Source organism: Excalfactoria chinensis, chromosome 5 (genome assembly GCF_039878825.1).
Source record: "Excalfactoria chinensis isolate bCotChi1 chromosome 5, bCotChi1.hap2, whole genome shotgun sequence".
Taxonomy (NCBI): domain Eukaryota; kingdom Metazoa; phylum Chordata; class Aves; order Galliformes; family Phasianidae; genus Excalfactoria; species Excalfactoria chinensis.
This window is the reverse complement of record NC_092829.1, coordinates 29850923-29872804: the sequence shown is the minus strand read 5'-3', so window position 1 is coordinate 29872804 and position 21882 is coordinate 29850923. Positions and strand designations below refer to the sequence as shown.

Here is a 21882-nt window from a genome sequence, read left to right as displayed (position 1 = left end):
GCCCCTCCTGGCATGTCAGTGGCAGCACAGCCGCTGCGTTGACACTGTACCGTGATGGGCAGAGACAAAAGCCACTTCACTGCTGTGACGCTCCCAGAGGCCTCCCGCCATCCCCCTGCTATTCTCTCAGCAATAAAGAGGTTTTTGTGCCACCCCCCAGGAGGGCAGGGCTGCTGCTGCCAACCGGAGCGTGACGCATGGTGGGACGCACCCCATACAGGCTGTGGTGATGTGGCCATGTTCAAGTGTGGGTATCCAAAGAGACAGAGACATGCCGAGTTTCTGCTCTCCTTCAGAGGCAGCCCACTAAGGTCAGAAATCCATAATGATTTCTGCTTGTATATTCAAGTTGTCAAACTGTTTGACTGGATGGATATCAAGCAATATCTTGAAGACACTGCTTTGTGGAAGGAAAGACCATTTGGTGGTCACTGGGCTCCCCCATTTCACCATTTCCCAGAAATGGAAAAGCTCCCCCGCAGTGTCCTGCCCTTCCTCTGGCACAGATGACCCACAAATGCTTCCTATGAACATGTTACTGTTTGGTTGCTCAGACTGATCTCTGGTCTCACTGGAAGTCTGAGCCTCTTCTGAGGGGTTACATGCAGTTCTCCTTCAATCAAGTAGACAGCGCTGGCTGGTTAAACCCCAGCATTTATGCATGTGTTCTTATAACAGTTTTCAGTGAGAAAAGTCATTCTGGTGCTTTCCAGGTACACTCTTGTCTGCGAGCAGCAGGACTTCTCAAGTCTCCCATTTGTTTTGAGTTGGGAACATCCAACTTACAGAAACTGTGTTAACAGCCACATGTACTAAAGAGTTAGAAACCTTTCAGTAGTAAAATCCGAGTGTAGATACTGAGACCAGAACTCAGATGTTACGATTTGGGAGATTTTCAGTTAAAAATTAAACAATATGTCATAAGATAAAAAGCAATGATCAGGCAGTCAGCCAGTCCTACACAATAGGCTTATGCTTTTGAAAGCTATGTTGGTAATGACGGAACTTTTAGTAGTCTATAATGTAAGACTTTGCCATCTTTTCATTTCATACCACCAAAATGCACACACAGGGTGCAGTTCATGACTTTCCTGCCCCCTCCCTCCAAAAGGAGAGCTGAAACTGAAGCCAAACACTCTGTTGATTGTCCAGTGGGATGGCCATGTGAGCCGGAGATGAACATTGGGCCCAAGAGCCAGCTGTAATGTCTGTCTATGCAAACCTGAGCTGCAGCCCACAGATCACTGCTGGCACATGAATGAAATGCTACCTGGAGGCATCAGGTGGAGAAGAACACTCAGAGAGATACCTGCATTCCTTCACTTTATGGCAGTAGTAAGGAAATGACTGTTGTTGCCTGTATATCCAAAACAGCGTTTGAATATTTCTGCTTTTTGTCTACATTTAATTCAAAAAATCGCTTCCATTTGGGCTTCTCCAAAAGCATGCATCTCCTCTGTGCCTCTCAGGCAGGAGGGATGAGAAAGATCTGTTGTCCTCCCAGATTATAAGTACAGGCACCAAGCACCTGCAGTGCCATCTAGACACTGACACTGGAAGCTCTAGGGAAAGGACTTGGAGAGCTCAGGGACTCTGGAAATGCTGCAGCTCAACCGCCACCCTCTTAGCACACTGCAAAGCCTCCCTGGGACTTGATTAGGGAAACACTGCAGGGGATTTGTGGGAAGGGGCTGATGTCAGGATGGAGTGTTAAACCTTTGCATGGAACACCTCATGTGACTGAGCGGGCGGGCCGGTGCCCGTGCTCTCCATTGGCAAGCAATGGCTTGTGGAGACCTTTGGGTTATTAGATGGGATTGCGGGAGAATGCCAGCAATGTGTGCGGGGCTGGGGGATGAAAGGGAAGCCCGACTCAATGAATGAATGAAGAAATATGCATGCAATTTGTGAATGACTTTTCTCCCTTTGCTGAACCTGTGCACTGCAGTGCTTGGTGAAAGTCTGAGAGCAGTGTTTTATGGCTGAGGAGGTCCCACCACCCCCTGGCTCTGCATGCCAGCTGCCTGGGATGCTGCGGTGGTCCAGGTGAGGAGTCACCAGTGACACAAAGCAGCCACCGTGTCCCAAGCATGGCAGCTGTTGCTGCTGGTGGCCAAATCATAGGCCATGGTGATCTGTGGTGTTTGAAGGGAAAATTCTGAGGAGGGGATCCTAGAGTTGTCGGCACATGTCAGCCAGCAGGCAGATCTCACAGGGGCTGTACCCGTCACCTCCGCTGTGCTTGGGGCTCTCCAGCCTGGCAAGAAGCTGCCCGAGATGGTGTCTATGGGTGCACGTGCTGGCAGTGTGTGTAGGGAGCAATCCGTTCCCAGAGTACAGGAATTTGGATAGCTGGAGTAGGGCATTTGCCACTCAGAGACAGTGTCTCTGCAGCTCCCAGCTTGGCACGCTGGAGCTATCTTTATTATCCTTCAGGGCTATGGCTGCAAACAAAAAATGCTTTCATTTCAGTTTGGCGGCCGCTCGGGTTGTGTGTGCTCTTGGCTGCTTCCTTAATTACAGCAGCTGTTGACAACTTCTGATAGAGACCCTCTCTTTGACCAGTCCCCACTCCCCCACTGATTTTTGCAGTCGGGGCACACAGCAAACTGGGACGATGGTCTGTGAAAATGAGCTCACTGTAATGCAGCAACTCCCACACCACAGCTACGCTGTGTTCCTCTCTTCTGTCCTCTCCATCTGTACTGGTGCTGTTTATTTCCTCTTTCTGGCTGTAAGACGTATTATTTATGAGCGCTAGGTTTCCTGTTGCCTGCAGCTGCCTGTACTTTCCCCTCTTCAGCCTGCAGGGCTGTTCCATTCAGCCTGCGCCTCCGTTATCCTGCTCACTGAGGTGCTCCCACCCAGCTCAACCAGACACCAAACAGAGAGGGGACTGCGTGCAAACCCAAACTAAGTCCAAGGGCCAGTGCAAGAAGGTAACACAAAGGTGGTGCTTCCTGGGGCAGGGGCAGCACCCCTCTTGGCTTACACATGGGGAGGAAGGCAGCACTTGGGGCTGTGGCTGGTCTGCGGGGCTGCCACTCCCAGCAGTTTTGGTTTGCCGCAAGGTTTTTCACATTGTGGACCACGTCGTGGTAAAAATGCTGTGTGGACTTTCCACACGTGAGGTTCTTGCACAACTTCCTTGACCTTTTGTGGACATTCAGCATCCTTGTAGTAAACACAAAGATTGCACATACGGAAAGTGAGGTCACAGAAAGAAACAAAATGTTTTACTGCACTGAACGTGATTTCTCAGCTGGAAGGACGGAGGAGGCATGAGCTCTTAAAAAGTGCTGTTTATTACTGGCAAGGCACATTGGGAAAGCTCACTGATACATACCGGGGAGGAGCGCTGGATGTCAGTTCTGATCTGTGGCGGGGAATAGGGTTGAAGCAGTATTCCCTCTCTCACAATTAACATATGAGGGGCTGCCCTATTTTCATCCCTTTTTCTGTTTGCTGGGAGCTCAGGCAGGTGCAGGCTCGCAAGAGTCCACAGGCAGGATGCAGAGTGCCAGGCTTTGCTGCGATGCTGCTGCAGCCCGTTGGGGTGCGGTCCTGCCAGCTGTGACCGTGGCACACTGCAGCTGCAGCACTCTCTGACACTTTTCCCTTTGTGTCAGAGCTCAGAAAGCTGTCTGGGAACATTAAATGGGGAGCAGTCCTCTAACATCCTCTAGGTAAGATGGAAATGGGAGATCCTGAGCATGAGAGTTATGAAAGCTCCCACTGTGCTACCTGCAAGCCACTGCTTTAACCCCAGCATCCTGGCCAAATTCCAGCTCTGCTAATTACATCCTGCCTATGTGAAAATTCCCCTGCATTTTTACATAGCCCTTCTTCCCCATTTGTTCTCGGCAGCTGGGCAGCGTTGCCAGGCACAGCAAAGTGCTTGCCATGTCTCAGCCTGGGCCTGGCTGCCTTTCAGCAGGAATGAAGTGAGTGCTGTGCGAGGCATCTGCGGGGACTCTGGGTCCTTGGCAGGAGAGCTGCTGCAGCTCTGTGGCTGCCCACGGCACAAACAGGGCAAAGGCACTGTGAAGGGCTGCAGGGCTGGGCCATGGGGATGGCAGCAGGGGCTGCCCGGCTCCCAACTGGTTTTGCTCCCTTTTTCCTTCTCTTTCACTTGATGACTCATGTGGACGTTGCTTTTGGCTCATCCCTGTTGGAACTGCTCTTCTCAGCTGTCCATTAATCGCCCTGGTAAAAACCTGACTCATGCCACCGGAGAGGAACTGGCTGGGATTATCCCTCTCTTCAGAAGAGGGGCTGGAGAATGGCTGCAGCAATAGCTGTGGAATTCTGATAATAAGAACTGTGACTCACAAAGTGGAGAATAATGAACTCTCTACAGGAGAGTGGCTCACTGGCTCATCTGTCCAATGTTCTTGTCAGTCAAGAGCTCTCTCTGACTGTACAAATTTTACCACAGCCCTGCCTGAATCCACTGTGGGAGTACAAGCTAGAGGCTGCTCATGCTGGGGCACTAACTCCGCTGCCACAGCAGAAGTGGGATCTGCTCAGAGCAGAGCAGTGCCTTGTTTTTCCCTTTTCCCTGCTCACATCCCACCCTGATCTTTTGAGCATCTTAATCTCACTGGAGAGACTTTGTGAGAGATCTCTGTGTTCCAAGGGGGAAAAAAGCAAGGTTATGCACAGGTGTGATGCCAGCATGTTCTCACTAATATTCCAGAAGGGCAAGTACAGCAAGCCTTGAAAAGGTAGGAAACTGTGCTGGATGTGGTGTAAGGTAGAAGGCTGGGACCTAAAGACCTGAGTCCTCCTGCCATCCTGCCTGTGTGATTTCAGGCAAAGCCTGAACTTTTTTAGATTCATTATCCGTGTCTTTAAATTGTATTTAGTCCTTACTCCACAGGGCTGAGAAGAAGGGGATTAAGCTTTAATTCATTAATGTCTGTAACGCATTTTAGAACTTGGATGGAAATTTCCCAAGGTTTTGCAGAGTGCATTAAAAAGCTTATCTCCCTCTCCAACTGCAAATGTTCCTGTAATATGAGAGAAACGAGTGATACAGCACTTGTATGTCAGTGTTTATAATTTAAAAATCCCACCCTTACCCTGCAGCTTCCCCTCTCTATCCTTCCATGTTTAAATAAAGAAAAAAGGAGAGAACCAGCAGCAAGAAATTTTAGTCTAAACAGAGTCCAGTTGCTCCCTGGAGACTTGAATCCATCTCAGTGGAATTTTCCCTGCCTTCAGTCTTTTGTACTTCTGAAAGGTCCTGGAACCAGGCATGTGACTGTAAGAGCAAAAACCACTTCTGTGTCTGAGTGCTCTACCAAATATTTACAAGATATCCGGATAAAATGGCGACAAGCAAGTTCAGCAGTGTTTGACTGACTGGACAGCAGCACCACACTGGCAAGAAGGAAATCTAAACTTTGGTTAAAACAAAATTAAAATGAAGTTTATATCTATATATATATCTATATATATATATCTTTAAAGCACAAAATTGGTAAAGCTGGAGAACTGCTCCTCTGCAGGGTGAAACCTATTAGCTTTTAAAAGTAACGCTGAAATGGAGTAGCTTGCTTATGATAAAAACCTGGACACTTCCTTGTTCAATGAGTGCACAAAGCTGCCTGAGCAGGCGTGTGAGCAGAGTTACAGAGCAGCCCTCTCCCCACCAGCCTGCTTGGTGGCTGCAAGCAGAAGGACATTGGCTTCCTTACCCCAGCAACTTTTCAGCCTCTCACAGTGCAGCTGTATGGGTACACAGCGCTATTTTAACAGGGGCCTTGTGTTTGCTGGGAACACCCTTGGTCACCCCAGACCTGCCCAGCAAACAGCAGATGGCAACCTGCTCACCTTGGCACTGATCCCCTTGCTGGGTTACCTGTACCTCCCACACTTCTGTGCTGGGTGCTCTGCTTTCCATTAGGAGTCTCAATGAGGCTTTCCCCATGACTGCAGGGCAATGAACCATGTCTCTGGCCAATGGTGACTGTGCATCAGCCATCAGCACTAACTCAGCACGTACACAGCTTTCCCTTAGGGATGTGAGGATTGAAGACAGGGAACAACTTGATGTCAGTCACAGCTGAGCTAGTGCCCTCAGCGGCCTCTAGCAAGTCATACATTCTCTCAGTCTCAGTAAGGTGTGAGTAAATAGTGCAGTGGAAACCCAGTGCTCTGTGTGTTTGACTGCTCGTTCCTCCAGACTGCTGAGGTGTCAGGGTGAATTAGGAAGGCTTGTGAGGCTTGTGCTTCTTCACTGATGTGTGTTGTCCATAGAGTTTTATTACTGTGTAATCTAACTTAACCTGAACAATATTTGACATTTTCATAATTCTGAAGTTTAATGTGGCCCCACACGTACAGAGAACAGCGCTTGTTTTTGAACTTAGTCTCTAAAGAGGCAAAAGAAGAATGCCTAACTATCTGCTTCACTGGATTTTCAAAAACCAGGGTTGTTCATTCATTTCTCAGTGAAAATTGCATCTGACCATTCTATGGTCTGTGTGTATCACCAGGAGTCTCATCAGGGGTGTTGAGTAAAGCATTTCTCAAGGTAGTGTTTCTCACTTGTATGGTTTGCAGGACAGGACTGGCTCCTTCCCAGGGTAAATTTGATAGATTCTTTCCATCTGAAACACACAACAAAGACAGACACATCAATGACAACACGTAAGAATGAAATGATAAAGTCACCATTTCCTCCAGCCACTTGGAAACCAGCTTAATTCACAAAAACAAATCAAGGTAAATGTCAGCACAAACTAATTTCACAGACTGGTTGAACGTGGATGTACTTATATATACCGGTCTTCTTTCTGCTGCCTGCCTGACCATCCTTTTAGTTAACAATATCCAGACTCATTGTGTGTGGCAAAGTTTCTGATGCTATTCTTGTGCTTTAGAGCCAAACCTTTGCATGGTCCAGCTCCTACTGTGACACTTTGGCAGAGCTCTCCCAGGACCAATGTGTTTCTGTTCAGGACCTTTGTGTCACTCTAGCTTCCCAGTATAACTTTTTTATTAGCTGCTGCCTATGAATAGAGAATGAAATAGGCAAAAGGACTGATATCTCTACCATGGTTTGCTTTCCACATTTCAAACGTTTCTTAGCGTTAAATAGAGCACAGCTTATGCCAGTGTATTTTCCAAACATTAGCAAATTGTACTGGATTCTGAGCAAATATTATGGCTGCATCCTATATGCTTTCCTAATACTAATAATGCTTTTGCTGAGAGCAAAGCCTCCTTCCAAACCAGTATGAGCTGTTCCACTTTTAGTCTTAGAACCATGTCAGTGGCTGCAGAGTGCTTTGGGATGTAGTTTGCTGTTTAAACAAAGAATATTATATTACTGTGATTAAATGTGTTGAAAGTAATAGACTGTTGTTAGTGAGAGGAGATAAAAAAAGAAAGAATCTTTTGATGCCTTCCTGATAGACCTACAGATTGACAGGAAAGAACACAAACTGAAGAGACACACAAAGCTATTAAGACCAAAATATCCAAAGTAAAAACGAATAAGCAGTCAGATCATGCCATGTCCTCTTGTTTGCTGCTATCAAGTGCATTGCAGGGTATCATGCTCCTACTCAAATATGTACTTCTCTTCCGATTTCCACAGCTGATCCACTGTGACAAGTTCCAGTGTAGCCCAGGGAGTGGGCAGCTCCCATCTGGGCTGGTCCCCACTGTGCTCCGTAAAAACTTTGAATAAAGTCAATAAAGCTGAAAGGAGGAGGGTGAAAGGCAAGGTATTCCTCTGCAACTGGTCACAACATCATTCATATTAACGGAGGGGATATCATAGAAGAATCAGAAGACTTACACAGGTAGTCAAGGTAAGCTGTGCCTCAGTTTTCCTCTTCTTCTCTATCCCTCCTTGTTAACTATATGAAAACTGGCTACCCTAGAAAAGAGCTGCTCCTATAGCAAATTGGTATAACTATACTGACAGTGATGATAGTCATAATGCACTTTGGCCAATACATCTTTGATGAATTCCTCAAGACAAATGTGACAGTTTAAAACCACCTTGCTGTCTACTGTAAGACATCTATAGCATTGTGATAGAAGTTATATCTCTAAACAACTTCATTTATTTTAATGTAGAGCTTGCTTGAAAACTCAGAAAATGTACAGAAGATCTTTTCTGTGAATTTATTGGTAGAGAAGAATGAGCAGTGCAGTTGTCTGCACTCTGTCTAGCTTTGGAAGAGGGTGAGCAGTAAATATGCATTTTTTTTCACGATCCTATCTCTTTATTGCTCATTTGTTTGTTTCTGTTGAACCACAACATTTAAAAGAAATCACAGGAATTTTGAAGGTATTTTTAATGCCGCTGCTTCTCGAATAGCATTGCTCAGGAATGCCAGGCCTAACAAATCTTAGGGTTTGTAAAGTAGCTGACCATCATTTTCATCTATAGCATACTGCAGGTTTTTTTTCTGGATTTCAGTAAAGTTCAATTTCCACCAAGCATGGTCTGCATTGGAAGCTTGGATGAAAGTTTAGATAAAGAAAGACACCATCCACCCACCTATCTGTCCATCCATAATGACAAATTATCAACATTAACATAGCTTTTTATCACAGATTTACCACTATTTAGCACAGATTTACCACTATTTAGCACAGAATAACCACTATTTCTTAATAGGTATTGAACAGTTCCTGTTGATTTCACATGGAATAGCATTACCCAGTTGTGTCCTTACCTGAAGTAGGCTGATGCTCTATAAAACTGCTTAGATTTCTACACGGGCTCTCATTCAGCCTTTTTTATTTTCTCTGAGTGATTAACTGGTGGAACTGGCCTAAATGATTATAGGCAAGCACATGTAGTCAAGCACAAGTAAGTCTTTCACAAGGCTAGAAGCCATTGCAAAGTTATTTGTAGTGTATGTATGCAAATCAAGTTCAGTTTGAGATAGTATGGGAGAAGTTGGAAGGGGATTTCCCTGCTTTATGTAATCTGTTGTTGCTCTTAGCTTCCTCTATTCACATGGCCAGGAGGCACAGGCATGACACCACCGGTAATTTCTCAAACTCAATCTGAAAGCAAAGACAATGTGCTCAGTGACCTTCAGCAGCCTCGCAGCTTTCGGTAAATCCTCCAGCTTTGGCTCAGTGATATCCAGAATAAAGTTGGCCTGGAGGAGAAGTCGGGGAATGACTCCTCTGGTAGGGGCTTCACTCACTTACTGGCATGTTTCAAAAGTGGGTGCCAGCTAGGAAGATCTGTGTGCTAGCCACAGATACGACTCTCTCTACTGCATCTCTAACTTCCATTTCTCCAACCATACAAAATGCTGCACTGGGCACAGGATCCATGCCACCAGTTCACTGTGGAATCAGCATGGCACAGTTCTGAAACCAGGTTGCCAGCCACACTGTCACAGTCATCCCCAGGTGGGGGCTGGGAAAAGACAAGTCTCACGTGCTCAGGCGCATCTAGCAGAGACATTCATGGCGTGGACAGGCTGGGCAAGCAGAGGCCCTAAAGCATGTCCTCCTCGGGGGGGTGGAATGCCATGGATGCAAACAGCCCGTGGGGTTCTATGCTGTTGAGGGCAGCCTGTGCTGAGGCCCAGGTGAGCGGCTCTGTGCCAGCCTGCGTATCAGCCTCTACATGGTACTCTGTGCTGAACTGATTGCGGTGTTATTATCCCATGTGAGAAGATTTATAATGCAGTGCCTATCCAGATTCTGAGAAATGGGCTTACCGAAAACTGCTGCTAAGGGAAATACAACAGGTGAAGTAAGCATGGTGGCACTGAAGAGGAAGGAAATCTCTCTGCAGCGCACTGATAAGAGCATGCTTGTTATACACTGTGTTCAGTTTGGACAATCCACAACCAGGAAAACATAGGCTAGCTGAAGGAAACTCAGCTCGGAGGCCCTAGGGACCGAATCAGTCTGTTAAAGTGCTTTGTTAGTTTTATGTATCAGCACTTAATTAGGATGCTTAACAAACACATCAGAAAGATAGTAACTGTTAAATATTCAGCAGGATGACCTTTCACTTACAACTCAGAATGAAGTTCTCTTAAAGCTTGTTTTAGGCACTCCAACAATGCCAGAGGAATTGGACTGAACCGAAAAACAACAACAAAAACAGCAACAAAAAGTAGGGTACTGTTGATTGTAGAGACCTGGCTAAAAACCCAGGTCTTGCCACCCGCTCCCTGCATGTTTCCTGCTCTGTGCTTCAGTCCTCCCATTTATAAAAAGAGCGTAGTCATACTGGCAGTTCTGGTAAGCCTTTGAGATGAGCGGATAGAAAAGCCATAATAAGTTATTTATAACTTATTTCTGAGGAAGGAAGAGCAAAGACCAGAAGCCATCAAGCTTTCAGGTTTTCTTGATTATCATAAAACAGAAAAAAGCGCCATGTAACATGATTTTCACACAACAGAAAGGTTTAGCGAGTCACCCTGAAGGAGAAAGAGTGGGAGCACAACTAAAGAAAATTACAAGCAGGCAGACAGTCAGGAAAACACTCCAGATGGTGGAGTGAGTTAGGCTGCAGCGCTGGCTCCCACAGGAAGTGGTGAAACCCCCATTGTTTGAGACATTTGAAACGGAATTCTTCAAAGTGCTGGTGTATATAATAGAAGGAACTGCTCTGCGCTGCCTCAAACAGGTAATGGCTCTGGGACAATCCGTACAGAACGACACACCAACTCTGCAACCTTTAGGAGAATTCTTGCCGCTGTGACTACAAGGAGCTGTAGGCTCTCTTTTTTATCGGTATATTATCTGAGGAACAACCACAGGGGTGCAACTACACAGATGGACTCAGTAACCCTTAACAGATCTTCCGCATTCCCACTTTTAGATCTGAAGTTTGTATATCCAAGAGGGGAAAAACTGACACCTATTCTCTGTCTAATGATAATGGTGTGCATCCTACTATTTCGGACTATTTATTTCTTATATTATAATCTAATGAGAAACTGGGTGGCTTGATTTTTACAAGCGGTGGTTTGCAGAAGAAAGACTGTGATTTTAATAGGAACCAAATGAGAGCTCATTACGCAAACGGCATTATGAGATGCAGAACTGATGTTGCAATGCTAAATGCTCTAGGTCAAACTCACCAAAATGGGAACTGGCAGTGGCTTGCTGGAATGCTGGGGTTTCTCCACACTCAAATACTACTGCAAACATTTCCCACTGCTGCTAATGCTGGTTCAGCTCCTCTGGAGGTAGCTGTGGAGGGAGCCCGACTGCTTCTGTTGTTACTGGCACTTAAAATCTCTAGACCTTCTCTGAAACACACATTCAGAGCTTTGGGCCAGTTTTATTGATACAACTTGGTTTACTGGTTGGAGCAGGTAGAGGAAGGGAAATTTTTAAAAGGAGCTTAGAAATTGGAGTTTTAATGCCTTCATTTCCTCTTGGTCTCATACCTGCTGGTATACGAAGAAAGAGGCAAATTGATTCAGATGGCAGAAGCGCACCGGTGACCTGGCCTTATTTTGTTCACTTTGGCTCTGTACAGACTTCTCTCATGGGCTCCTTGCCTTCAATACTTATACCTTTGTGATGACCCAAACATGTCAGGTCTCAAGTCCTCCTTCCAGTGGTGTGGGAAGGGACAGGTAGCTGAGGGACCTGCCCAGGGGCAGGACAAGCGAGCTCCTGATCCTTCCAAACACTGGGCTCTGCAAGGCCTCAAACGCTGCAGCACACTGCACGTGAAGGCTGGCACCATCTCTGCGCTGCTGCCGTCCCGGCCAAAAATGTGGCAATTTCCTTAGGAATGAATCACTAACAGAAAACAAACAAGAGCTATTTGAGAAGTTTCTCCTTCCCTCTAAATGTCCTGTCCGGTATCATATTCCTGACAGTTTATTCTACAAGAATTTAGTCATCTAAGGTTTCAGTGACTCATCTGATGAACCTTCTACCCATTTCCTGGAAAGAGTCCTGTGCAGTTCCAGTCTCATTCTGCCTACATTTTCATATATTCCAACTTTCCACCATTTTAGGGGTGGGGGAGAGGCAAAAATATTTTGAATGCACCGAATGTGCAAAGTAACTGGAAAACAGAGTGTTGAAAGAAACATCTGGAAAACAAAGATGGGCACTGAATCACAGAGTCTCTTTTGGGAATAGCTGCCCCTTGGACTGACAGCTGGATAGAAGAAAAGGAGCTGCTGTTATAAGAGCTGTGTGGTACAACATGGCCATGAATTTGCCAGGGCTGTGCCCTATAAAATGAAGATGAAAACACATCGTTGCATGGGTGTGATTCAATCTGGGCAATTGCTACTGATGACAAGTATTCTGCCACAAACCGTTGAATGAATTGGGCTGGATGGGAACCAAAGCAGACATTTTACATATTTGGACCAATCTGAAAGAAACTTCTGTGCAGAAAACAACTGCTTCCTTTCCTGCTTTCCTGATGTAGTGGAAATGCTGAGTCATGGCTTGAAACACTGATTGAGCACCTGGTTGGAAAGCAGAGCCAACTCAGGGGATGTCAGGTGCATTGCATGCACCTGAGTGATTGGAAGGGGTGGAGCCAGGACCTCATTTAAGGGTGGGCAGTAGAGGCAAAGTATCTTGCTGGAGCTTCATTCCTTTTGGAGGCCTTTCAAAGGTAAGCAGTTTTTATTCATTTATTTTTGTGTCTATGGCTGCTGCATTTGGCTTATTTGCTGTGGTTTAGGATTGTGTCACTCTGCTGTCATATTATAGCGTTACACCTGTTTAGCAAGAGAATTCAAAAGCTGCTCATAGACTGCTTGAACGATGCTTCAGCAAACTTTGATTGAAGTGGGGTTGTTCTATGCCCACAGCAGATAGCTCTCCTGACATTGGTGATGGTCAAGTCATGCCTCCTAGCTAACGCAGGTGTGCTACCTGTATATAGAATCATAGAACGAGAGAATCAATCATATCAACTGGCTTGGGTGGGAGTGTTGAAGATCATCTAGTTCTAACTCCCTGTTGTAGGTTTGGTTGCCACTCTATGCTATAGTTGAAACAAGATGGTTCTAGTGTTGTTCTTAAGAAACTTGGAAATGTGAGTCTGAGCCCATCAGCATTGCTTCAGAAGTGTTGAACAGCTCAGAGACAATGCTAACGTAGGCTTATGGACCTCTGCCTTCTTCTGGGAAGCCATCAGCCCAGGCACCACTGGCTTACATTAATTTGCAACAGGGCTAGCAGAGGAATTTGCGGATCTGTTTGATGCAGGCTGGAACAACATATCAAGCGTTCTTTGAGGGTGCTTTCAGCACTTGGTTATACCAGTGTAACTGGCATATATACTGGTGTGTGTGTGTACATACATATATACTGATGTATACATATATACAGTGACACACATCACAAGCCTGATCCCTCTAAAGGGATATGTTGACAGGTCAAAGCTGTCCCAACATTCTTCTTATTTTAAAAAACAAAAAACCCCCACCAACTTTAACAAGCCTTGATTCCAACAGAAATGTTTCCATGATTTATTTTAAGAAGGGAACATTCCCCTGCAGTGCTCACCGCAACCCAAACATTGCAGTGCTGTGCAAGAGCATGAGAACCAGAGAGGAAACTGGAGAATATATTTTCACAGCCCCAGAAGAGAAATACAAAAAGTAAACAAACAGCAAAAACAGTAACAAATAAGCTTTACTTTTAGTGATGGCTTCAGTGTTATCTACAGTATGGCAAAGGAGAACAGACTTGAAGCATGCATAACTTTGTAGTGGTTTCTTTAAGACATATCTGAGCGTGGGATGGGGTCTTGTGGGAGCCGTCTACACTTAGAAAGGGATTTATTTTTCTTTGTGAGATCCTTCTGCCTCCTCACACCTTGCATTACCCATCTGAGAAACTGAACAGCAAACTGAAAGGAACTATCTTAACTGTTTTCAGTACTAGAAAATGTGAACCTTGGGCAAGCTATCCAGGAAATAAATCTCTTGTTTGTGGGAGAACTGTCAAACTCATGAAAGTAATGGGAGGAGTCTTTCTTCTACCTATCTGGGGTCCTCTGCTCTATACAAAGGGAGACCTGCTTTCAGTGATACTGCTTGTTTCTGTGGTGAGTCTGCAGAAAGCAACGTGCAGGAGTATAAGAAGACAAAGTGTATGGAGTGAGAAAGAATGAGTGAGTGAGCGAATACTTTCCTGACAGAGACTGAATTTGGCCATAAGGAACACACACAGGCATGCATGCATCCCTGCCCCCAATTCTTAAGGCTGAAAGGTCTGAGTACAGAGAAGAGAGAAGGCAGAAAATGTAGTGAAGCTGGTCAAAAAAGTACCCTGAAGATAGTCTAGCAGCAGAGTACTGATTGCACCAGAAAGCTTTTGGAAGCAGTAAACAGGAAATGGTTAAGTAAAAGCAGGTGGAGCATGCTGACTGCAGGAATGGAGCAGGAAATAGCTGAGCGTCTGAATGGATGCAGAAAAAAAGCTCTCTTGCTCAGTCCTTGGCAGTTGCAATGTGCCTGCTCCTCCTGCTCCCAGTCCTCCTCCACTACCCTTATCTTCCCAGGCTACAAAGTCCTGCAGTTAGCAAACACCTATTGCTTGAGCAATCTGCCCTCCTTGAATTTCAGAGCCAGTGCTGGAGAGGTTGAAAGCAACCTCTGCTTTCAGCCTGGAAGGTGAAAGAGAAGGACTTGGCAACTGCACAAGGGATGGGTCAGGAGCAGGTGCTGTGTGCCAGGGGCTTCAAGTGTGAGGAGCTCCAACAGGGCTTCTGCCTGCTGCCCCAAGTGCCCCGCTCCTGGTGCATTTAGCATTATAGTGAATCAAAGAAACGCATTTCTATCACCCTGCTCATTCTAAGGGGCTCCTGAAGCACTCTGCTGTAGGATTCATTCTCTTGCTACTGAAACATAGCCTCTTTTGGGGGCAGAGCACTGCAGCTGTTTAACAGTTCATAGCAACATCGCACAAACAGATGGAAAAGAAAGTGAAGTGTCTAAGAAGTGTTCTTCCCACTTCTAAGCCTTCCTTTCTCTCCTCTTTGTCTCAGGCTTTTTCTGCCAGTTTCAGAAAACTTTAAAAAAAAAAAAAAAAAAAAAAAAAAAAAAAAAGATGAGTGTCTTTCCCACCAATATCTGAAAGTTTTGGCCCTGCAGATGAGGACCTGCTGCCAACTTGCTGCTTGCAGGGCTCCCAGCCCAGGGGTCTGCAGCCTGCTGCCATGCTGTCCCCCCAAATGTGCTGCTGGATGGGCAGGAGCACTGCAAGGGCTGGCTCTGCCTTCTTCCAAGGGAGGAGAGCCTTGATGTAGTTTGACATAGACAAGGCTCTCCTGCCTTCGAAGTATACTGGATGATTGCATTAAAGCCCTGAGGTAAGATAAGAAAAGAGCCCGTATATTAGTTTGAATTGCTTTGACCTTGTCTACCTTTTAAGTATCGGGTGGTGAAACTGCACTGGCAAACTCTACTCTTAAATATTCCTATCCTACTCTCCTGGATTTAAACTGAAAAGAAAGAAACCCTGAGCAAAGAAAAGAATAATGGCAAACAAGCTTTTATGGAGTTACAATTTCCCAAACAAAAGGTTCTTCTGATAGAGAAGTCTTGCACAGAAGTCTTGCTTATTTATTTATTTATTGACATCATTAATTTGGCAAAATGTACCAGATGTTATTGGGAATCCAAACATACACTGATCTTTGTTTGTCTTTTAAAACAGAGAGCCACCACATATAATGCTTGCCAATGTTCAGATCATAGGCATAGCATTTGGGAGTCAGGCTTTGGCTCCACCTGCCCACTCCTTCATACCCCCACTATTATCCAGGCTGTTCCTTCTTAGTTCTGAGTCTGGCCCTCACCAGAGGCCAAGGGCATTGCCAGGCCTGGGGTGCTGAGGCATGCTCAGCTTGGCTGCCATGGTGCCTAAGTGTATGGGGAGAACGTGTTCTGTTGACTCAGTGGGGTGCAGGGCAGTACTGGGAGTTACCTTGGAACTGGCCTGTGAGGAAAACAGGCTCTGATGCACATGGATCTAAGAAGCCCAGAGAAAGCCACTGAGACAAGCTGAACTAAACCAAACAGATGTATCTTTCCAGCTCCCTTTGCAATTTCTGCTTCTCTGCTCCCTCATCTTCCCCTCCCCTCCCCCTTTTTCTGTCTTTTTATTTATTTTTTTTTTTTTAAACTTAAGTTGTCAAGAAGAACGGCAGGAATGAGGCTCCTGGCATAATTACAGTTTGTTGAGAAAATCACAGCCTGCAGCAGTAATTCTTTTAGTGCTGGAGACAGATGCTGCTGAGGCACAATCGCAATGTTCCCACTGCCCAGGCCCTGAGTCTAATCTGTCATCAGCTGGGAGGCCGCTGCCTCCTGCTGCATGTGAACTGGGTCTGCTCCGCCTGATCCATCCCCCCCCAGCCAGAGCAAGGCAGTGCCAGAGGGAGGCTATGTTTCCATTCACTCCCTGCCCTCAGCGACAGCGATACCGCAACTTCAATGCGCTGCTTATCTCTCCTCCAAGCGCAGTATCAGGGCTGCTCAAAGCCTCGCTGGAAAGGACTCAAGTGGTTGTTTTCAACTTACAATGCCGTACAGTGACTGCAGTTCAAAAATACAATTTAAGCAGAGATAAGTTGAAGGAGAGGCTTAATGAGAAGGGCCTGTAGCTAATTCCTCCTTCCAATCTGTATGGTATTTTTCTTCTTATTAGGAAGCTGTCCTCAGTGAATGATCATATACCCTCTGCTTGTTAACATCAACAGCAAGAAATCAAGAGTATGAGTATGAACACAGGAAAAAGAGGAAAAAGCGAAAGTGCTTATATTGAAAATGGTGCTGTGAGAGGGTACAAGGCAAGGTGAGACTAAGCATGTCTGTCATATGGCTTACGCATAGCCTCTGTTGCCATCAAATGTTCTGTGTCTGACATTTGAAGACCACAGGGCCCAGTCCACTGAGCTTCATTGTGCTGGTGAAAGAAGATGTGGAAACAACAGGCCTGGCCAGTTCAGCAGTGCCCCTGTGCAAGCAAAAGTCACCATGGTACTCTGTTAACATTTTTAAATTGGATTCTGGTTGTAAAAGGAAACTGCCTGAAGAACTCAGTTTCAGAGATACGTTGCAGTGTCATGAGCAAACCCCTGACAACTGGGGAAGTCCATAAGCTGCTACCCAGGCTACAGCATCTCTATAATTCTGTATCAACCTCTGTAATACAGCATCTCTACAACAGGTGCCCGAAGCACCAGGGGAGATGCAAGGTTTGGGAGACATAGACTAAATGGATGTGTTTTGTTTCAGTAGCTCTTAAGAAAAGCTTAAAGGAAAAGAGTAGGTCATAATTTCTGGCTTAAAGCAAAAGCATATTAAAATATTTGACTTTCTGTAGAGCCTTTGGCCAACTCAGTTTCTTAGTTTCCAGCTTCTTCTGAATCTGCATGCAGTAGTTGTGCTTTCATGGTAATAACCCTCCAGATCTTGACAGAAATGGTGTATATGGCAGCTTCTCAGCCCCTGAGAATGGAGGGGGATCAGAAAGCGTGGCACGGTGTCTCAAAGAGGGGAAGGAGTGACTCATACAGGAAGAAAAACAAAGCTAAGATGAACTTAGAGAGTAAGAGAAGAGGTAGACTGTTGGCTGTGAATCAACTTTCCTGCACTCAGAAGGGTGCGTATTGCAGTGAGAGGAGTTGTACTTGACAGTAATGGAAGCTCAAGGAAGTTTGATTAAGATTAAATGGCAGACACAGACCAACACAGAAAAGAGGTTTTTGGGTGAAAATCAGAGACAGGAAGTGACTAAGTAGGTCAGAAGCTGTGGGTAGTGAGCTGGGTAGATTAAGTGGGACTTGGAGCAACTCAGTTAGCTCTGCTAATGACAAATGATAATGTTCATACTGCTGCCAAGTTTAACAAATCTGATGCTGAAATCACCTTCAAGGTCCTGATAGCAAATCAGAGATTTGAGTTCTAATGGTATCTACATCTGAGCAGATAATGTATGTGTTTTAACCAGAGATTGGTTTTGCAGTCACTTTTTGACCCTGCCAAACTTCCTGTAAATAGTACGTTGTTTTGACTGAACAGGATTTCTTCCTAAGGACTGAGGAATAATGACCTGGCTAGTAGAAACTGTTTGACTCTGAGAAGGGCAGCAACTGCAGATTGAAAAGACGGATGCATTGGAGAAACTCCTTTCCACCCTAAATTCAATAAGTCTTTGATTCAACAGCTTTGTATCCAGGACTGCCGGAAGAGAACAGTCACCTTGTATTTTGTACCTGATGAGAGGAAAAAAACAAATTGTATGTGTGCAATGGGACAGTTCAATCTGAGTCTATTCCAGCTTCAAAGAGGTTTTCAATGGTCTTTCAGATGTAGGGTGTGAGGAAGGGTGAGAACTGCTAAAGCTAGCCCCATCCTCATTAAATCTTTGCCCTCTCTGGAGTAGGCATGCAAGTGGAGAGAATAGAAGATATGCATGAGCAACTGAGCATCTGGGACCTCATGACCTTTGACTGTTGTATTATGGGAAATGTATTCTTTGGTTGCTATGCTTTTCTAATTCACTTGTATTTTCCTTCAGTGACTCCCTTGTATTTTCTTTGGTGCTCCTGTGTAACGGTTTCAGGGAACCACCATCTCCAAGTTAAGCATATATACAATAGCTTTAATTAAATGTTTGCAAGTATCCCAACAGTAATGCAAGGGAAAGGAAAAACAAACAGTTTTGTGCTCACTTGTACCTATCCCTTGTGAGCCCTGCTATGGATGGAGGCATCTGCACCGCTGCCTTTTAAGCCCATTTCTAACCTGTTGTGGAATGAAAGCCATAGGATCCTGCTGCTCTACATATAAGCACTTCAGGTATTTTCGCTCTCCATAGAAGAGCTACAGATCACTTGTGAAAGGGAAGATGCCAGAATCTTTTAGGGTAGGCTATAATACTCAAAAAATGAGTTAGGGAGAACAGTCTTTACTCCCTTTAAAAAAAAAATAATTAAAAAACAAAAGGAGAATAAGGTTAACATATTCTTAGTTGTTTCTTAAAAGATAGTATAGACAGGGAACCAAAAAAGAAAGGATTTTACTTTACTCAGTGTTCTGGATTTAATCTTTTTTTGTTCTCTGTGCTATTGGCAAAATCTCAGTCCTGTCACCCTTCTTTCCTTCTGTGAAGAGTTACCTATTTACTACTCTCTCAGATGGGGATCTTTTCTTCTTTCGCAAGTGGTTAACAACATCATTTGATAAGTTAAGAAAGCTGTAAAGGATTTTTGTTTTCTCTTCAGGCATTTAAGATAACTATGCACAAAGGAAATGAAATTTGGGAAAGGAGTTGTTAACATGCAAAGAGAATAACAAGATATGGGATGCTAAGTTCATTGCTCGCTTTAAGTCAAATATAAGTATTTGTCTCGAATATTTCAATGACTGACATCATTATTATTTCAGAGCTGAGACAAGGCAGTTTGAGACACTTCAGTCTGTCTATGCACGTATTATTGGAAATCTGTTCTTCTTCTCGGCGACTCACGGTGATAATACACATCAGAAAAGATAACAGTAATTTTAAGACTGTAAAGAAAAAATAAAGGTCAATTTGATGAGAGATAAAAGAAACCGAGCTTCTAGCTTTGATCTTGGCTATTTCCCAGCACCGAGACCAGTAGCACTGTCAGTTTTTGCAAACTGACGTGCTGGAGATGGGCAGGGGTTGTGTTGAACAGGGACTGGCCTAGCTCTGCTGGAGCTTGAAGTGCGGTGACTTTTCAGGAGGGAACTGAAAGCATGGGTTGTTTCCCTCACATAGCAAAGCACAAATGACAGCAGAGTTGTCTGAGATTGAGAACTGTTGATGTAAGTTAGTAACAGGAACCAGCAGCTGCAAAGGAGTAGGATGAAAAGCAGTCTTAGAAGGTGAAGGAGAGAAGGAGATGGCCAGGGAAGATCTAAAATCATCCTAGGCAAATTCAGGCCATCAAGGTCTATGAGGACTTCTGGGATACTCTGAAGATTTCTACTCCCAAGCCTCTGTTAATCTGTAGTCTGTGTTTCCATTGCATCTTCACAAGAAGCTTCTTCAAAATACACCAGCTTTTGATGATGGCTGGGAATGAAGAAGGCAAATTCTGACCATCTTCACTGCTGCCTCTCTGTCTCCTATTAAATAGGAGTTGTTAAACTCTTGCATTTAAACCAAAAAGTTGCTCTTCTGCTTCTTGTTCTACTAGGTCCTCTGTGGACTATTTCTTTCCTTCTCTTCTAGTGATGACTGTTGATTTCTATCACTAAGGCTAAGACCAGGAAAACTGATACTCGACTTTCTCTTGGGTGGATTAATTTCTATGAGGGCAGTTAGTTAATTATTCTCACTATGCAGGCACCAAAAAAATCCAGCCCATCTCCATAACACTAATTAAAAGCCACAGTATTGGTAATACAGCAATGCTAGGCCTGAGATCACTGTAAGCATATTCGGACTTCCCCAGTTCTTCATGTTCCACTTCTCTTTAGTAAGTAGTAACTACTTCTGTTCTCAAAATTCATGAGGAAGTTGAAGCTAAAGCTCAAAGTTCACAATAATCACTTAACGCTATGACCCAAACTCAGTGAAGTTTACTGAAAGATGTTCCCTAAGACTTTCTGCTTCCTTGGAAAATGGAGGGAATGTGGAAAAGGAGAATACACTGATCAGTGATTTCCGTACTTCTTTTGACTAGCTAGTTCTACAGTAACAATCATTCTCTCTTTCAATGGAAAAGGCCCCATCCCTGACAGAAAAGCAGTTGCAAAAGCTGAGCTGTCAGTGTGCTGAATGTGATGTTCATGCTGCCTATCACCTCATAAGTTCCACAAACAGACCAGGAAACAAGAGGAGCTGGAAAGTGATAGTATGAATACTCTGCAGGGAGTAGTAAGAGCAAAGCCAGGATGATGGAAAGGAGAATATCAGAAGTTAATCCCAGGTGTAACACATCAGAGGCCAGATGTGTTTTGTAAGAGGTGTCCTTCATGTAAGATGTGTTTTGTTTTCCCACTGTGAACTTTATGGTAGGCCTGAGTCAGTGAATGCTGCATTCTCCATAAATGCCTAATGTGGCCAGTTGTAGCCTTTCCAAGTTTCTTATTCAACAGCACATTTTTGTCTTGCTTTTAAATGCTTGCTGGAGTCTTAGACTAGGAGTTTTTAACCTAACAATAAAACACCTGTGTTTTATTAAGACCTGGGACTTGAGTTCCACCTCTCTTACTTTTACTGAAGTGCTGCCACTAGCCAGATTAACTCTTTCATAGTCAGTTTTGCTCTGAAAGTGCATCTACATACAGCTCATTTCTACTGTATTTGGAGGTTCTTATTTCAAGAGTGGAATTTTTGAGTTGTACCATAGAAAATTCATTCAGCTCAATGGGAAAGCTACTGTTCTCCCTGTTCCTTCCAATTGTTCTCATTCCACTGTCTTAAATGAGAATGGGAGCAGCACCTATATAGCAAATTTGTTGCCTGGACCTCCAAGTGTGTTATTATCCCTATATTAAATTACAAAAATGGCAGCATGTGGATGTGAAGGAATTGCCCAAATTCATGCTGCAATTTAGTGGAAAGGCTGACAAGTTCAATTGTAAATGTAGTAAGCGACTGCCCTGTGTTCCAGTTAACATAGCTTCTTAATAAGTGATTATTTTCTAGGTCTCCTCCATGCACATTACAAAAGCACCACGCTGCAACACCAGCAGTGTAAGCAATTTCACCAAATACCATCAACTCACTGAAGACAAGGGAGGGCAATTTAATACACATGCCAAAGATTGAGGATCTCTATGTCACAAGCTCTGCTTCCCTCTCTGTTGCCATCTATGTGCTTATGGGCATCTGACTTTTTTCTTTATGACTCAGTTTCCCATATATGTCTGAGAGAAATATTTGCAGCCAGGAGGTGAATCA

General features: G+C 44.6%; 1 protein-coding gene across 2 annotated transcripts in view; it reads right to left on the bottom strand.

Annotated features, from left to right (window-relative positions):
• Positions 1-5499: 5499 nt before the first annotated feature.
• Positions 5500-21882, bottom strand: part of RAD51B (RAD51 paralog B) — a 329325-nt gene continuing 312942 nt past the window's right edge. For both annotated transcript variants that reach the window (XM_072338181.1, XM_072338184.1), the window contains one exon: positions 5500-6617. In XM_072338181.1, coding sequence (XP_072194282.1) covers positions 6481-6617 — 137 coding nt within the window. In that variant the 3' untranslated portion in view covers positions 5500-6480. The remainder of the gene's footprint in view (positions 6618-21882) is intronic.